This window comes from Colobus angolensis, unplaced genomic scaffold (genome assembly GCF_000951035.1).
Source record: "Colobus angolensis palliatus isolate OR3802 unplaced genomic scaffold, Cang.pa_1.0 Scaffold95, whole genome shotgun sequence".
In the NCBI taxonomy this organism is placed as follows: Eukaryota; Metazoa; Chordata; class Mammalia; order Primates; family Cercopithecidae; genus Colobus; species Colobus angolensis.
Window position 1 is genome coordinate 10,155,077 of NW_012123487.1, and position 16,627 is coordinate 10,171,703.

Consider the following 16,627-nt stretch of genomic DNA (forward strand, 5'->3'; position numbering starts at 1 on the left):
CATTACCTTCACACTCGCCAATTGTAACAGCTTCTCATGAAATAACACAGTAATATTAATTAGGAAAAATGGAATTTTTATATATAAGAACAAAGAGAAAGAACTAAACTTGAGCTAGTCTTTTTTAAGTTAAGGGTGTCTCAAATGATATGTAATGAAAGGTCTTTGTGGATTTGATTGGGTGTGTGTGAGCATTTATGGCACCTGTGCCCACAGGAGACTACACCAACCGCCAAATGGCAACACTGGTGTGTAATTACAGAGCACTTAACTGCATTCAGCCATGGTTTGTTTCTCTGATAATTTCCACGTTCATTGTTCAAGAGGCTGTGGCCATTGTGGAAGCTGAGGTTCAAGTACCTGCAGCTGTTGAGATAAATGACTGTTATAGTTGTTGTTAAAAGTTTCCAGTAGGAATTCTGTTTAAGAGGAAAGTTTGACAGAAGTAAAGTTAAAGTATTATACTTACCTTTCCAAAGCTATAAAATCCTAAATCTATAAATGGATCATTCTTTATTCCTCTTAATTTCAAAAGCTGGCTGAGCTCGTTTTCTCCCTCTTCAATAGAACCCATCCTTCTTGCATGCTATTAAATTCTCAGTATGGAAAAAGTTACTTAGATTTGCTATTCAGCTCTACAGACATAGACCCTGTGTTGTCTGAACTTGTGATATATAATAGATTTGGATATTTAAAAATGTGTTAACATGTTTATATGAAATAATATGTTCCAAAAGGACAAAGCCTTGCCAAATCTGAACACAAATGTTTCCAATTTTCTGCATTTCTCTCCTCCAACCAAAGATCTCAAATGTGTTATTTATCTGTAGTTAAGTCTTTTTAAAGTTTGGAATGTTGGAAAACAGAAAGGCAACCAAAACAAAAATTAATGTAATTCCATTTTTAGCACCATAAGGTCTATCCTGTCTTCTGGTTTTCCAAAGGCCTTTTGTCAACCAAAAACATAGAGTTTACATAGACACAATGTTATATTAATTATTATTAATCTTCAAATTTTACCATATCTTACAAATATCCAACTCACATTAATATAAAAATTAGGACCCTTTATTAAATTCTCACAACACAATAATTAACTCATTGAGTTTTTGATAGTTTCAGCAAACAATTGTTTATTTAAGACATTGAGTTAGATATCTAAATTGGTCACTAACAGCCTGCTCATTTTTAGTCAACATGTAATTTTTATCTTCCTCTGTGAATATATATGTGTGTGCAAGTGTGTTTAGATAGAGAAATAGATGATTGATAGAGTAGAATAAAGCAAATGAAGTAAAATATTACTAATATGTAAATCTGGAGATTTCTTTCTTACTTTTAAAATTTAAATCCAAAATTATTTTCAAATAAAAAGTTGTAAAAATTCTACCTAGTTTAAACATCCATCATTAAGAGTCCAGTCTCAGCTAAAGCTACTAGCTCTTTCCCTGCACACATACCCTGCGCTCCAGTCATAACAACGTCCTTGTCATTTTCTTAAATGTCCTTACCTTCTAGTCTTCCTTGGGAACTACAAGACATTATTCAAGACAATACATGAATTCATCTCCTTAAAATGCCCTTCCCTGATCCCTGCAGGCAAATTTAGTATTTTCTTCACTGTGAGGAATGATTTCTTTTTGCATGTCTACCTTCACCAGAATATGATACAAAAAAGTGAGACTGCATTTCGTGTGACCTTGAGCATGTTACTTAGCTTCGGTATGCCTATGTTTTCTTATTTATAATATGGAGATAACAGCACCTACTCATAGGGATATTTTGTGGATTAACTAGGTTAACTCATATAAAGTACTTACAAATGCCTGAAAAATAGTATGGACTCCATAATGTTAATTATTATGGCGATGGTGGTTGTGGTGCTGGTGATATGTAACAGAAACATGCTAGAATAACACGAGTAGGAGAGACTGTGATATATTCTACATGAAACATGGAAGAAACTCATTAAATATTTTCAGGTGAATGAATCAAAGTGATCAGGGATTACACAACTATAAGATTACAGGGGACCAGCCCGCCCAACATGGCAAAACCCCGTCTCTATTAAAAATACAAAATATTAGCCAGGCATGTTGGCGGGTGCCTGTAATCTCAGCTACTCAGGAGGCTGAGGCAGGAGAATCACTTGAACCCAGGAGGTGGAAGTTGCAGTGAGCTGAGATCGCGCCACTGCATGCCAGCCTGGGTGACAAGAGGGAAACCCCATCTCAAAGAAAAAAAAAAAAAAATTACAGGGAAGAAGTAATGAAAGCCTTGACCACAGGAAGAACAAGGAAGAGAGAGAAAGAGAACATGAATACTTAAAACATTCATATAGAGCTATACAAAGTGGTAATCAATTGACTGAGGTAACAAGGAAGAAATAAAAGCTGTTATAGCATAATTATCTTAGGACCTTCACAAAGCCATAGTTTCGGTGGTAAATTGGGGATATGGCATCAATGTGCTCATTGGCACCATTTCCATAAGACAATGTTGGTCAGCCTCTGATGGGGTTAAGTTACTTTTCTGAATTATGTAAGACATTTGTTTGAAAGTTTACTATATATTTGTGGCAATCTTTAATCAGTATGTGGTTGTACTTATACATAAGAAGGATCCAGGTCAAAGATGGTTTATAGCCATATAACCACATAATGTTATGATGAGACTTAAAAGTAAGGGGGGGACAAGAAAAAATGAAACATGTAACAGCTGAAACTTATTTTTAATGTTAATTTTCTCATACCCTATATGGGTTTGCATGGAAAAAATAAATAAGCAATGCAATCCTGGCCCAAAACTCTGTTTTATCCTAGAAGTAAACTGATTTTTGTACATTAATGTAAAATAAAAACAGATACAACTGCATTACCTCTTAATAGTATTTTATTTAAAAGTTCACAATTAGAGCACTTGTAATAACAGAAAACATTTAAATGTAACAAAGGCTGCCTTTGAGGAAAGACTTTTTTCTTATATGTAGAAGGAATGGTGTCCTTGCCCTTACAGTAGGTGGAATCCATAGTGCAGTATGGGACCCCATAGTTAACAGAATCCATCATCTTAAGGGAATGAACCTTACTTCCAAGTTATTCCAAAACTGGGGGAGAGTGTGAATGACAGAAATCTGATTATTTCACTTGGGCCAAGTTGAAATCCAATGATAAAAACAACAACAAATCTACATAAACACTGTCTACTGATATAGTCCAGAAAACAAAACTGCAAACCAATATTCCTTAAGGAAATCCATACTCTAAAGCAGGAGAATGGCTTGAACCTGGGAGACAGACATTGCAGTGAGCCGAGATCATGCCACTGTACTCCAGCCTGGAGACAGAGCGAGACTTCCATCTCAAAAAAAGGAAAGAAAAGAAATCCATACTCTAAACACCTCTGTCACATTTCTCAACTTCAATATCATGGGAAGGGATAATATTCCTGGATTAGCCAAATGGGTGAGAATGAGTATCAAAAAAGAAGCAATACACAAACATCATGATGGAAGGTTCATAAGTTAAATCTATATTTCATTTTATCAAGTTTTTAGAGTATTCTGCTCTGTTAAAGTGTCCTGAGTTTGCAGATACTGTTTTAAAAATAGAGTATCTTAAAGTATAGAAATAATTTAGACGATAGGACAGCAACTTTTCCTGCCTTGATCACCATTAATCAGCACCATAAAATGTAAAAAGCTACAAATAAGCACATAGGCAAGCCTAGTCCACCAAAAATACGGTATTAGTAAATGGATGAAATCTCATGAAGAGTAAATAACTTACGAAGGACTGTAAGGTTTTAAAGAAGTGACTGACACTTTAATTGCAAAAGATACAGAATATTAAGGCATAACAAAGTAAACTGAAATAAAGTTTAGGTATCAATGTTCATCTCTGGGAAACCAAGTTGTGAATCAGTTCTTTTAGATAACATGTGGCTCAGGTTGATTTAATAATGGTGCTGGGATGTCTGCATCTCTATGCTGCTTTTCCAGCACTGTACTGCCTGTAGTGGAAAAGACTCTTGGAGTCCACCTTGCGAGATTTCTGCACAGCTTCAGCAAAAAGTTTGGTTACCTGAAAATATAATGGTAGGAATCAGCAACCTCCACGAGATGAAAGTGAATTTTTAATGAATCAAGACTGAGAAGTCACAAGTGTCTGTCCCTAGTTTTCAAAGGGGTATGGGATAAAAGGCATAAAAGTTTCTTATTTGATGGAGACTTTCTGCCGCATCTCAGACCTCACCATGGGAAATCTCTTTTGTATCTCAGACGTCACTATGAATAAGTTTATTTCTCCTCCCGTAGGGATTAAAACTGATTCTGGATAAAAAATAAATACGATAGGCAGAAAGCTAATGGGTCTCCATTCTGTTTCTCCCTGTGATAAATTCGATGGGTCATGTCCAAGTGAAACTGAACATGCCTCATGCAATCATTTTCTGTGAATTGAACAAGCACTTGTGCTACATCTGGACCACCATTAACCTGTTGCTTTTATGTGGTGGCTTTCATTTAGAAACAATGAAATAAAAGTCTGTATCTTTATTCCATGTCATGCTGTCGCTTTTTATTCAAAGGATAATTGTAAGGAGAGAGCCATGGCCATTCATGGCCTTTGATTATCTCAATTGCTTGATCACCAACTGTCCCATTTAAGCCAGGACCTACCATGTTAGCATCATTATTTTAGATTACTAAAAATTCCTCTCTACTCTGAAAATTACAAAGAGGGGAAAAGAGAGATGTGCATCTACTGATTACACTATTAAGGGAGGCACAGAAATAAAACTCCCATCCAGTCTATATCCAAGGAAAAGATTATACCTGAAAATTAGTGAGGAGAGGGATTCCACTATCAACAGCTGTCCTCCGAATCACATAATTATCATGGACAAATTTAGTGTTGTTGTTAGGAAGGTTAATCACTAGGTCAATGCTGCCATCTCTAATCAATCTGGAAAAGTAAACAAATAAAAACTTAAAGACGACAAGCCATATTTTATAGTTAGTTTATAAAATACCAACATAAATTGCTGTCTCAGCCATTCAAGTCAATGCCATTCTGAGTTGACTGCCATCTGCCCTCCTCTATTGCTAAGTCGATGTGTAAATTACACTTATATAGGGATTATAATTTTTATTGTGTTCTTGAAGGAATTCTGGTGCAAGTCTAATGGAATGGAGATGTTTGTTTCTCTTTAAAATGCTATCTGTTCGCTCATTAAGAATTGGTAATTTGATAGATATTTACTTATTTTTTAAAAAGAGGTGATCCCTACATCATTGAATGCCCTTTCACCCCCATGCTCCCACTCCCACATTAAGTCTATTGCCTCCTAAGTAGTGCTAATTATTGTTTTACAATGCCCCAAACAAGGAGCTATTACATCCTTGGAAGCCTACTAAGGTTTGAACACAATGCCATTATTTTATTAAAGTGATAATAATTTATGTGTTGGCTTCTCAAGAACGCTAACAGATAATATATTGCATAGAATGCACAGCCATTCTGTAGACTATAATATCTTAAAATAGTCGAGAATTATCTCCCATGCACTTATGCCACATAGATCTTTAAGGGTTGATGTAATGGTATTCCTGCAGATTCACACAATCTGCTGAAATAAAATGTCTTATAAAATCTATAGTGATGACATGGTCTTAAGGCATAAAAACCTGGTCAAGGAATGACCAATTAGGTAATCCAATGGATGACATCATCATAGCACTCAACATAGGTTCCTGTATGTAGTAAGTGTTCAACAAATTGATTTATTATGCACAACCTTAGTGAAATATAGCTGGTCATCTTATACTTGATATGCATATCTATACACAATACAAGTTTGACATGAAATATAAAGTGCTGCATTACATTCTTCATGCTCTCACTTGTTTCCATCAAGGAAGCATCCTTACTAAGAAGTATTTTGAAACATGTTTCATATAACCATGTACGCATGACATTATATATTCCATAGTAATGGAGAGTGAAGCTTTACAATCATCCACAAATGTATTCATTTTTAAATTTGTTTTAAAAGACTTGCAATCAAGTAAGGTGAAATATTCATGTACTGGTTCTCAAATCCTCTAAATTATTTCAGAAAACAGTATGCCCAGTTCTTACTTTCTGATGGAAGAGAGGCTGGGATTCTGTCCGTCTTGAGATGGCCATGCCACTGGGGTGGCGGGGACATTGTTGGCGTTGAGCCAGTCTGATGTGGCTTCCGTGGCAAAGAGCTGCATTTAAAATGAAAAAATCAATTACTGTATCACAGTGATTTCTTATTTTTATAGAACATGTAAGTTACAACAGAAGAAGAAATTACTGAACGTGAGAAGTAGTATAATGCCATTGATAGAGACTTGCACTCAGAGTCCAGAGGCATGGGCACTTTAAATTTTTTTTATACGTTTGCAGTGATTTAAAAACCTTAACCTCAATTTTATTTGCTTTTGCATTTTAATAATTATACATTTAATTTGAATTTAATAATTCAATGACAATTTCTCATAAATTTAATAATTTCTCAATTATTCATGGCTAATTCCTTGTTACCAAGTCAACAAATCCCCATGGCCACAGGCCCATCATAAGCCTTGGAAATAATTTGTTTTACTCAACCAGGCTTTGTGTGGAGGTTTTCACTGCAAAGAAGTTTTGCTTGTAAATGTCACAGCTAGAATCTATAACCTCATATGAAAACAAAAAAGGAAAAACATATGGAAATGTATTGGAACTTTGTCTCAATTGTGCTTAAGCTAAACTTTCTCAGTTTTTAGCTGGCAACGTCTATTGAATTTGTGTTAATTTTGTTAAAAGTTAAAGCCAGTCTTTTTAATGATTTTACTCTAAGTTTTGAAACTACCAAGTTAGTTAAAGCTTTCATATTAAGGGGACATATTTTGGGCTATTTCTTTTCCAATATCCTGTAATATTTTCTTTTGTGGACTGATTCCATGCTGACAGAAAACAACTTAAAACTAATGAACATACCTTGAAACCTTCATTGTGTAATTGTTCAGCCACACCAAGGAATCTTGGCCGGAATGATTGCTGAAAAGGAATTTCACAAAATTCACTTTCTGGATATACATGTTCTTCATTTAGTCATATACAACATGGTATTTACTTACAACATCTTAAAAGACAATGCCACCTGCTTCCAGATGCTTTATATTCAAAAATGACACGTTTTATCCTTTTATCCTTCTATGGTGAGTATGAGTTTTAGCTATATCCCAATGTCAATGAAATTCCATCCACATTATCTTGATCTCCGCTTTTCACCTTGTTTTTAACTCCCTTTATTCTCTATTTAATCCATTTGGTCTTTGTAAGTTCAGATCCATCCCAGTTCTACAAGGACCCTTTTCCTGGTCAGGGAGAACTTAAAAGATACGTGGGTTAGGAGCCAGTACTGAGTCAGGCTAGCTGTTTTACCTATTCGACCTGCTCTTCTTCTTTTTTTTTTTTTTTTTGAGATGGGGTTGTTTGCTCTTGTCGCCCAGTCTGGAGTGCAATGGCGTGATCTGGGCTCACTGCAACCTCCGCCTCCCGGGTTCAAGCGATTCTCCTGCCTCAGACTCCCGAGTAGCGGGGATTACAGGCATCCACCACCAGACCCAGCTAATTTTGTATTTTTAGTAGACAGGGTGTTTCCATGTTGGTCAAGCTGCTCTCAAATGCCCGACCTCACGTGATCGGCCCGCCTTGGCCTCCCAAAGTGCTGGGATTACCGGCGTGAGCCACTGCGCCAGGACTCAACCTGCTCTTATTTCTGAATTCTAATTTTGTACTGCTCTTCAATAACCAGGCCATTTTCCTACTAGCTCATGCACAAGTCCCTGCAATAGTTCAATCATTGGAACTCATTTTTTCATTTACTCGGAGGCAATAAAAAGTTGTAGCTAAAGTATGAGCTCTAAAGTCAGTTAGCTGCATTTCAAATCTTGGCTTTCACCATTCACTAGTGGTGTGTGCTTCAAAATGTTAATGACTTTGGCCTTCATTTCTTCATTTCTAAAACAGTGATGATAATAGTAGTATTTCTACTTGTTGAGGCTCCACACCTTATTAAACTGTGTGACCTTGAACATCTTACTTAACAACTCTATGATGCAGTTTCCTCATCTGTTACACAGGAACAGTAACAGTTCTTACATTAGTACGAGTGTTCAATAAACTAGTTTAGAAGTGAGCACTACATAAGTGTTAGTACTATAATTTCTTACAGTTACTTGCCTATTAATAGTTCTTAATAAATATTAATATAATTAAAATAATTGTTTTTTCAGCTCCCCTAAAGGTTAGATTCCTGCCCTTACATCCGAGTTTCCAAGCATGGGTTCCTCTACCCACGATGACACTTACAACCCAAACCGACTGCCCCCTCATTTATATGCATTTCATTTCCACACAGGCTTCTCTAATGCTCCATCTCACTGTTCAGATATTTTCCTACAATCCATTGCTGTGTCCTTCCTAGGAACCCAGGTGGACCTGTCTAGTGTCCAGCCCTACCTTCCCTGGATTCCCGACCATTACCATCAGGGGTTCCCTAGTTTTGAATATACTTTCTGTGATCAAGAGCTAGTGCTCGCAAGATAGTGGTCAGAATGAAAGAAAACAACACTAGGTGACCTACCCAAAGATCAAACCCTGACCTTGACCTCATTAACATGAGTGTCTGAGTAACTGAGCTGGCATATTTAAAATCATATACTGTTACAAACATATCCATTCTTCTTTACATAGGAACATTCTTGTTGGTTTCCCTTGTAAAAAGGTTTTAAACAGATGACATGAGCTGGTTACTTCAGCAAATGTCTTGTAATCTGTTTATAAACCATATTAGCGATGGCTGGAAAAAATCAAATGATCTTATTTCAGAGTCAGAAACTAAGAACTGTGACAATAAAACACATATGATCCTTGCACAATTTTGATAATGTTTAGCCCATAACACCCTCTAATATTTACTTGCCGAGGCTTTCTGAGCACAGAGCTAAATCCTAAGAAAAGACCCCAAAGACTATGTTCAAATATAAAATTCTTCCAGATTCTGGCCCTCTCAATCCCAGAACTGCAGTTTTATAGGAGGAAACTATTGGCAAATAGAAAAGATAAATGTAACTGGGTGAATTTCAGCTGAGGCAGGCTCAGGGGTTATTCATGACTGCCTTATAGAACATGAATTGTAACCATGCCCAGGACAGTAGCTTTTCATTTCCACTTAGGGCCAAACAGAAAAAATGAGCTTAGATGTAAGAAGCTCATGGTTAGACATTAAAAAAAAAAAAAGATCAAGTGCAGTGAGCTGTGTTTGCACCACTGCACTATAGCCTGGGCGACAAAATGAGACCCTGTCTCAAAAAAAAAAAAAAAAAGTAAAAAATTAAGTAACTCTTAGTGACATCAAGATAATTGGTTAGACAGAAGAATAAGACAATTCAAGTTTGATTCTCCTCAGAAAAGTCAAAGGGCTAAATTTGATGGCATATAAAATTTTTTTCATGTTTTAAGATTCCTTGGTATATAACAAATATATATATGAAATGTCTATGTATGAAATGTCCAAAATGAACTTCTGAATGTTGTTAAATCCCCCTAATATGGAACATTACATTGTGACCTTCTGCTAAACACAGAATAGACTTCAGTAAGTACCAAATCACATTAGAAGGCTTAGCATAATGATCTCCAACACTTACTACTTGAAACATTAATCATGCACTCAACTTTTCTCAATCTTTTATACTTTCCCCTAGCAAAAATTCCCTGATAACATGTTTGACAATAATAAGTGCTAACATAACTTTTAACCAGGTTTCTAAAGTACCATTGCTCAAGTAGAGTAGTTCTCAAATTGTGGTCCCTGGGAGAGAAGCATCAGCATTACCTGGAAATTTATTAAAAATATGAAAATTTGAACCCCACCCCAGATCTACTGAATCAGGAACTCTGGGAGTGCATCCTAGCAATTTGTTGTTTTACAAACCCTCCAGGTGATTTTGATACATACTTAAGTTTAGGAAACGGGGGAATAGGGGATAGGAAGACTATCCTCCACTCATTGTGTAATATGAGGTCAAGATTGCATTAACCTTGGCTAAAATCACCATGAAAAACATTGAGGGAGGAGTACTAGAATGTAATTTTTTTCTTTGCCATTTTAAAGTAAAATAAGTCAGCAAGTCCTCTAAGACCTGCAGACACCAGGCAAAACCTCATTATGGAGCTGTTTCAGTGTTGTCCCCCAGGTGGAAAAGATAAATATCCAACATGACAGTATTGACAGTTCCCAGCCAGGGAACCACTCTACCTTCTGGTCTGGGTGTTGGCTTCCATAGGCACATTATAAACTTCTATCAAACATGTATTGAACACTTGTGACACATAAAACAGCCTCTCTACAAAAAGAAATTACAGCTGTCAGCTTGCATCTGAGTAGCCTCAGATTTAAAGGCTGATTGAAAATACCTGTGTAAGAAACCATTTGTTACTAAAGGTGAAAAGTGCAAGCTGATTTATTTTCTTGGAAATGTTTATAAAGAAGACAGTCCTTTAAAAGTGAAAAATGTATATATATTTCCTCCAATGATCATTTTCACATTTATCCAACGCCTGGCTACAGAAAAGAAAGCCAAGTTAATACTATGTGATGCCTGTGGATTCTCCGGGGACCTCGGGATTGGCAACTCTATTGGTTGTTCCTAATGATTCCATATTAAAGATAAAAGGTTATTCATGCCACTTGGAGTTGTCTTTTCAAATAAAATGCTTGCTTTGTGTTTCTGAGCGATGCTGAAGCACAGATGTCAGATTGGTGCTTGCCACTCCACAAGCATCACTGAATAGCCCAATCAGAGAGGAAAACACTGAGTGCTCTTGATCTACTCTAGAGTAAATCATTTATTGTTAAAGGGTCTTCCAGAAAACTTCAAAACAAGGCAGATTGCCTATTCACGGCAACTAAAAATAAATCCTAATGCAATGAAAGGTGGCTAGAAATATTACAGGAAAATCAAAGATGAGTTTTGTTGCCACATAAACCTCTATTATGCCTGTCTTATGTTAGAAATGCCTTGGTAGAGACACAGGGCATGTAATAGATTTACAAAAATCCTTTGACAAAATCTACATCTTGATTCTTTTATTCTAAGTCCTAGTTATAAGATTGATGTTATGAATATTTCAAACTTCCCAGGTACTTTGACCCATCGGATTTAACTTTGGAAGACCAGAAACAGAGAGTCGGTATGTGTTAAGGAGTAGGGTGGGAAATAGAAAAGAAATTTAAAAGTTAGAAAGACTGCCATATAACAAGTTCTCTTAGAACTTCATAAGATAACTCACCTTCAACTAGATGCCTTCCATTGGATTTACTATCCCTAACCCCCATTTATATATTAGCAGTCCTTTTTTTGTGCTATTTTCAGTTCTAACTTCAAATATCCAAAGTGTTTATACAAGTTCTTCTGACCAAGTGGGATCACGTTAAATAAAATGTTTTTTAAAAGTATAATGTATCCTAAAATATGGAACCCTAATTACTTTATCTGCAATTGCTATAAAGCTGCAGTAAAAAGTTGAGATTAGATTTGGCTCCATTCTAAAAAGTAGTCCAGTAAGTTTTATAGCTATTAACTCTCTATTTAGTATATTCTATCATGCTTTTTCAGTTTATTAGACTAAGCATTTTTAAAAACATCATTAATGAAAATTCTTCATATAGTAATGAAGAAACTACACATTAGCTGATCAATTTTACCATGGCTGTAAATATTTTCTTAAGTATAATTTTAAGCATTCTTTAAATACTTTTTAATATATTTTTAAATCTGTGTCCATATGCTCTCATGAACAGAAAGTTCTTCTCAACAACTCATGTAGCTGCTAGAACATTTATTTATTTAAAAGGGAAAGCATTGAAAGGTAGACTTTCAATAGACAGCACTCACTGCTTTAAGAAAACATTATTTTTTCTAATAAACCCTTTTTTCCCCTACAAAGCAAAATTCTGTCCACTAATGCCAAAATTATGCAAATACTTCAGAGGGATCAAGTTAATTTTTGCTTCACATTTCCCTGCAGCATTAGAACCAAACAAGGCACAATTTTATACAACACTGCCTTCTTAAGCTGGCATTTTAAGATGTTAGCACTATTATGATTAGATGTGAAGATGTGGACTAAGGGCATGGTCTCCTCTGAATGCCCCCAGGTCTCACATTAAACTTTAAGTCAGAACTGGAAGTTGGGCAAATATTCTCCTACTTGAGACTTAATAATACTTAATATCCATTTATAACATGATGAGTCTATCATATGGTGTGATTTGTCTCTAAACTGCCATTAAGCTTCACAATTGCAAGTCATCTTGTTAGCCTCTGCTCTAACTATTCACCATTGTCCTTCTGGTACCTTCATAAAGCAAAATCCCAAGTTACTCTTTGCAGAAACTTCTCCAAAGCCACTACCTGTATAGTCTCCCGAGTCTAATTTGCTAATATTAAGACACCCTAATGAGATGGAATCTAAAATAATCACCTACTGGCTTGAGAATACCTGGTACTGTTCTAATTATATTTTTATTGATTTTTATGTAGCCATGCAGAGTTTGAGTTTATTAAAAGCACAGCGGGGATATTATATAAGACCATTTGTTGTTTTTTTATAGGAGCCAAGAATTACTAATCTCAAATAAAAATGACCAGTTGAGAAGCCTCTAGTATTTTTTCAGGAAATTTATAAACAGGACAGTTTGTACACATTTGCAATTAGTAATAGTAATAGAAGTAGTTCCAAATAGTAATAAAAAGCATTCCAAATAGTAATAGAAGTTTCCTATCATTTTACCCTAAGATTTATATTTAACTTACATCAGTAAATTGATAATGCCTTTTTTTATTGCATAAAGATATCTATTTCACCCTACTTTGACCTAGAAGGCTTACCAATGAATATTATTTCAAGAACTTCCACAGTATACTATGAAATAAGCTGACTGTATTAGGTCCAGTAAGTCACTACCCTTCAAAAATTTTCAATCTGGAGTGTTGAGAAATTTTCTTAAATAACGTCCATGTATTCAACTTCGAATCCTTGGCATTTGGTAGTGATTGAAATGTGAAGGACTGAATGAATGAAAGGAAGGAAGGGGAGATGGTCAGGAGAGAACAGATATGATTTCAGTTTGAGAAATGTTGGATTTGAGATATTCAAGTGGAGGTATGCAGCAGATTGTTGGAAATATGGGATGGCTCAGGATGTAAATTTACAGGTGGTAGTTATAGATAGAAGAGTAGGTACTATAGACGTGGATGAGTTGGCAAGGGGGGAAAATCAAGAGACAGAGAAATATCAAGAGAAACAAACAGAGGAAGTGAGACCCAACCTCATTATAATGCCTATGTTCAGGAACTAAGGATGAAGAGCTAAGAGTAAAACATATAGAAAAGACAAAACCAAAGAATAAGGGATTCATTTTTTAAGGTACCCTGCATCCCATTTAGAACAAATATCCCTTCGCTAGAAACATTTTCTTTCTGTCTGTATTTTATTTTTGCACGAACTGATGCAACAGAAGGCAAAATCAAGAAGCAAATAGAGAAAAAATGTCCCTTCCTCCTGTAAGTTGCCATAAATGGAAACATATAACAAATCTCCCTTCTTCTATACCACAATTAACATTCTACCCTGCTCCTCCCACTTACCGTGTATGACCATGGGCAAGCACACAGCCACAAACCACTTACCTGGATGCCAATCAGGATGCCTTTCTGGGGTATCTTAAATCCTGTGGAAAGCATTGCCTTTAGGAAGGCTGTATGAATACCTTCACCAAAGCAGGCCACCTGTTTAGAGTAAATAAAAAATTAAAATAGAGGATGCAAAGAATAGTCAACCCCTTCTACCAAAAATTAAAATACACACACACACACACACACACATGCACAAATGGAAAGTACTTTACTCATAGATGCTTTCTGTAGATTTTATTAATATTGCCCAAAGACCATGCAATCTGAATCCAGGGATTAAAAGGCTGGCCATGGCAGATGTATCTTATGTTTTTAATTAAGCATAATGAATGAATAAGCAATTCTTTCTCTATCCAACAACACTCAATGGAGCAACATAACTGGATTCTACTGTGAGTTATTTGGATACAAATCACAGCTTCTGGTCCATAATGTGGTAAGCTTCCGAATGTTAATATGACTTACTGTTTAAATAACAGTATGTGTCATATATACTATGCAGCCGTGCATGAATTTACTGGTCAGTAGCTGAAATGCGTAACTGCTGAATTGGTTTGGAGTCATTTCATAGAGCTTATGAGACAGCCTTCTGAGAAATTTAATAACTCCATGAAAACCTCAAAGGAACCTGTTTTTTTTAAAAAAAACATTTTTATAAAATGAACCAAAATATCCTGCTACTAGTCCTGAATACCACAGTCATATGGGGAAAAAACAGTTCCAAACAAACTAATATATATAGTAATGTTAGAGTATACAGAAGTTTCATTTAGGTTTATGGTAATTGTGCTACAATATAACTACAAGTCAAATAGCCAATGTAATTATAGAACAAGTGGTATATTTGAACCTGATAGGAGTCAATTCTGCCATGTATATCAGCATTTGGCAAAGGTACGGAACTACCATTAGAGTAAATACCACTGATGGCTAAATTCATTTCTTAAGCAAATTACCATTTCTGTGCAAGAAAAGTTCTTATGACTATAACCTTCAGTCAGTCACCAGTACGTGCAACTGCCGCTTTTCTCTCCACAGTGAACATTTTACTCAGTCAAGTACTGGGCAACTAACTTAAATAAGGTCAACCTAAGTTAATGAGTCTCAAATTCTACTGAAAAGAATTGGGTAATCCCATCATAAGTGCAGATGCTACCACACAGACAAAGTTTTAAAAATTGTCTACAGAACCATAGAAAGTATTTAAATGTGCCATTAAAGATCAGGACTAACATCCCCACTTTACCACTAGGAACATAAAATGTCCCTTACTTATATCAGTAGCTAGATGTTTAATCCTACAGCAAGCCATTTGGACACTGAAAATGTCTCTTTGAAGCATAATTGAGATTTTACTAAGCTAGAATTCTGATTTTAGTAATAAAACAGACCTCGTAATATTTTACTTTATGACACTTGGAAATATGACCCTTTCAAACAATGGAAGAATTCTCTTTATACTTGAGAAACACATATAACAAAGGGGAGCTGAATTTCTTGTTCTTTTCCTATTTTTATATTTCAATAACTCCCATAACGTATGTGTGGATGCAGAATGAACATAAGCACTGAAAACAAATTTGCCATGCTAAAGAAAACAGCATGGGCCGGGCGTGGTGGCTCATATCTGTCGCGGGTGGATCACCTTAGGTCGGGAGTTTGAGACCAGCCTGACCCACACGGAGAAACCTTGTCTCTACTAAAAATACAAAATTAGCCAGGCATAGTGGCACATGTCTGTAATCCCAGCTACTCGGGAGGCGAGGCACGAGAATCGCTTGAACCCAGGAGGCAGAGGTGGCCGTGAGCCGAGATCGTGCCACTGCACTCCAGCCTGGGCAACAAGAGCGAAACTCCGTTTCAAAAAAAAGGGAAGAAAGAAAACAGTATTGGGGAAAATACATCTCTCTCTCTGATCTGAACCCTGGGCCAGCTAAATCAGCCTTACTAGTAGTAGTGACCATGGGATCAAGAAGAACCTGAAGACTGTCTCCTGAAACCGACTGGAGATGTAGCATTCATAGCACCTTCATTTAAAAGTAAGGTTTTTTTGCCCTTAAATTAAAAGAAGCAACAAAGAGACAAATAGTCCCCTTTCTAAGAGTCGAAATACAAACAGGACAGCCATTTATTCCTGACTGCCTGCCTTCTTGTTTCACTTGGTTTCTCACCACAAATCTTGCTTGTAACCAGGCAACCATATAAAACATCACGTACTTTGTTGTAATTAAGTATTTTCTCCTTTTAGGTTTTCCTTAATACCAAGAGGAAACAATGATTGCTCCCAGTCTGCTATTGCCACTCGGATGTGCACTGATGAGAATCTGAAGGTTGTATCTAGTAAATCTGTCAAGGGCTAGGTGATTCACAAAATGTCCTGACACTGACATGGAGAGAACTTTCTAGAATCTGACAGCTCTTTATAAGAAACACATTTCACAATCCTAAAGAAACCTTCAGCTGACACAGCCTCAACACAAGTGAAGAGGGACATCCAGTGGCCAATTCCATTATATGGTTTTTAGATAATCCCCAGGAGGTTAAAAGTAGTCCTGAAATTTTGTATGTATCTGCAGATTCCACAATGTTTAGGTCTCTGATCTTTATAATGTTGTCATTCTCCATATTACTAGTAAAAATCAAATGATCTAATTTCATGGCAGCGAGGCAGGGAATGAGGTGCTGTTACAGAGAGACCTGAGAACCTTTAAATAAAAAGACATAGAAGATACTTACTTGGATGTATAGATAAATACTTGGAAGATGTTCTCATGTGAAAATGAATTAGGAACACGTGTATTATATTCCCATGTTAAAATATAAATAAGAATTTAGACCCTATTCCAA

At 36.0% G+C, this 16,627-nt stretch overlaps 1 protein-coding gene across 3 annotated transcripts in view; it reads right to left on the reverse strand.

Annotated features, from left to right (window-relative positions):
• Positions 1–2,874: 2,874 nt before the first annotated feature.
• Positions 2,875–16,627, reverse strand: part of CPS1 (carbamoyl-phosphate synthase 1, mitochondrial) — a 191,552-nt gene continuing 177,799 nt past the window's right edge. For all 3 annotated transcript variants that reach the window (XM_011932323.1, XM_011932322.1, XM_011932324.1), the window contains 5 exons: positions 13,775–13,873; positions 7,011–7,070; positions 6,141–6,253; positions 4,835–4,964; positions 2,875–4,082 (listed from right to left, as the gene is read on the reverse strand). In XM_011932323.1, the coding sequence (XP_011787713.1) occupies positions 3,984–4,082; positions 4,835–4,964; positions 6,141–6,253; positions 7,011–7,070; positions 13,775–13,873 (501 nt within the window). In that variant the 3' untranslated portion in view covers positions 2,875–3,983. The remainder of the gene's footprint in view (positions 4,083–4,834; positions 4,965–6,140; positions 6,254–7,010; positions 7,071–13,774; positions 13,874–16,627) is intronic.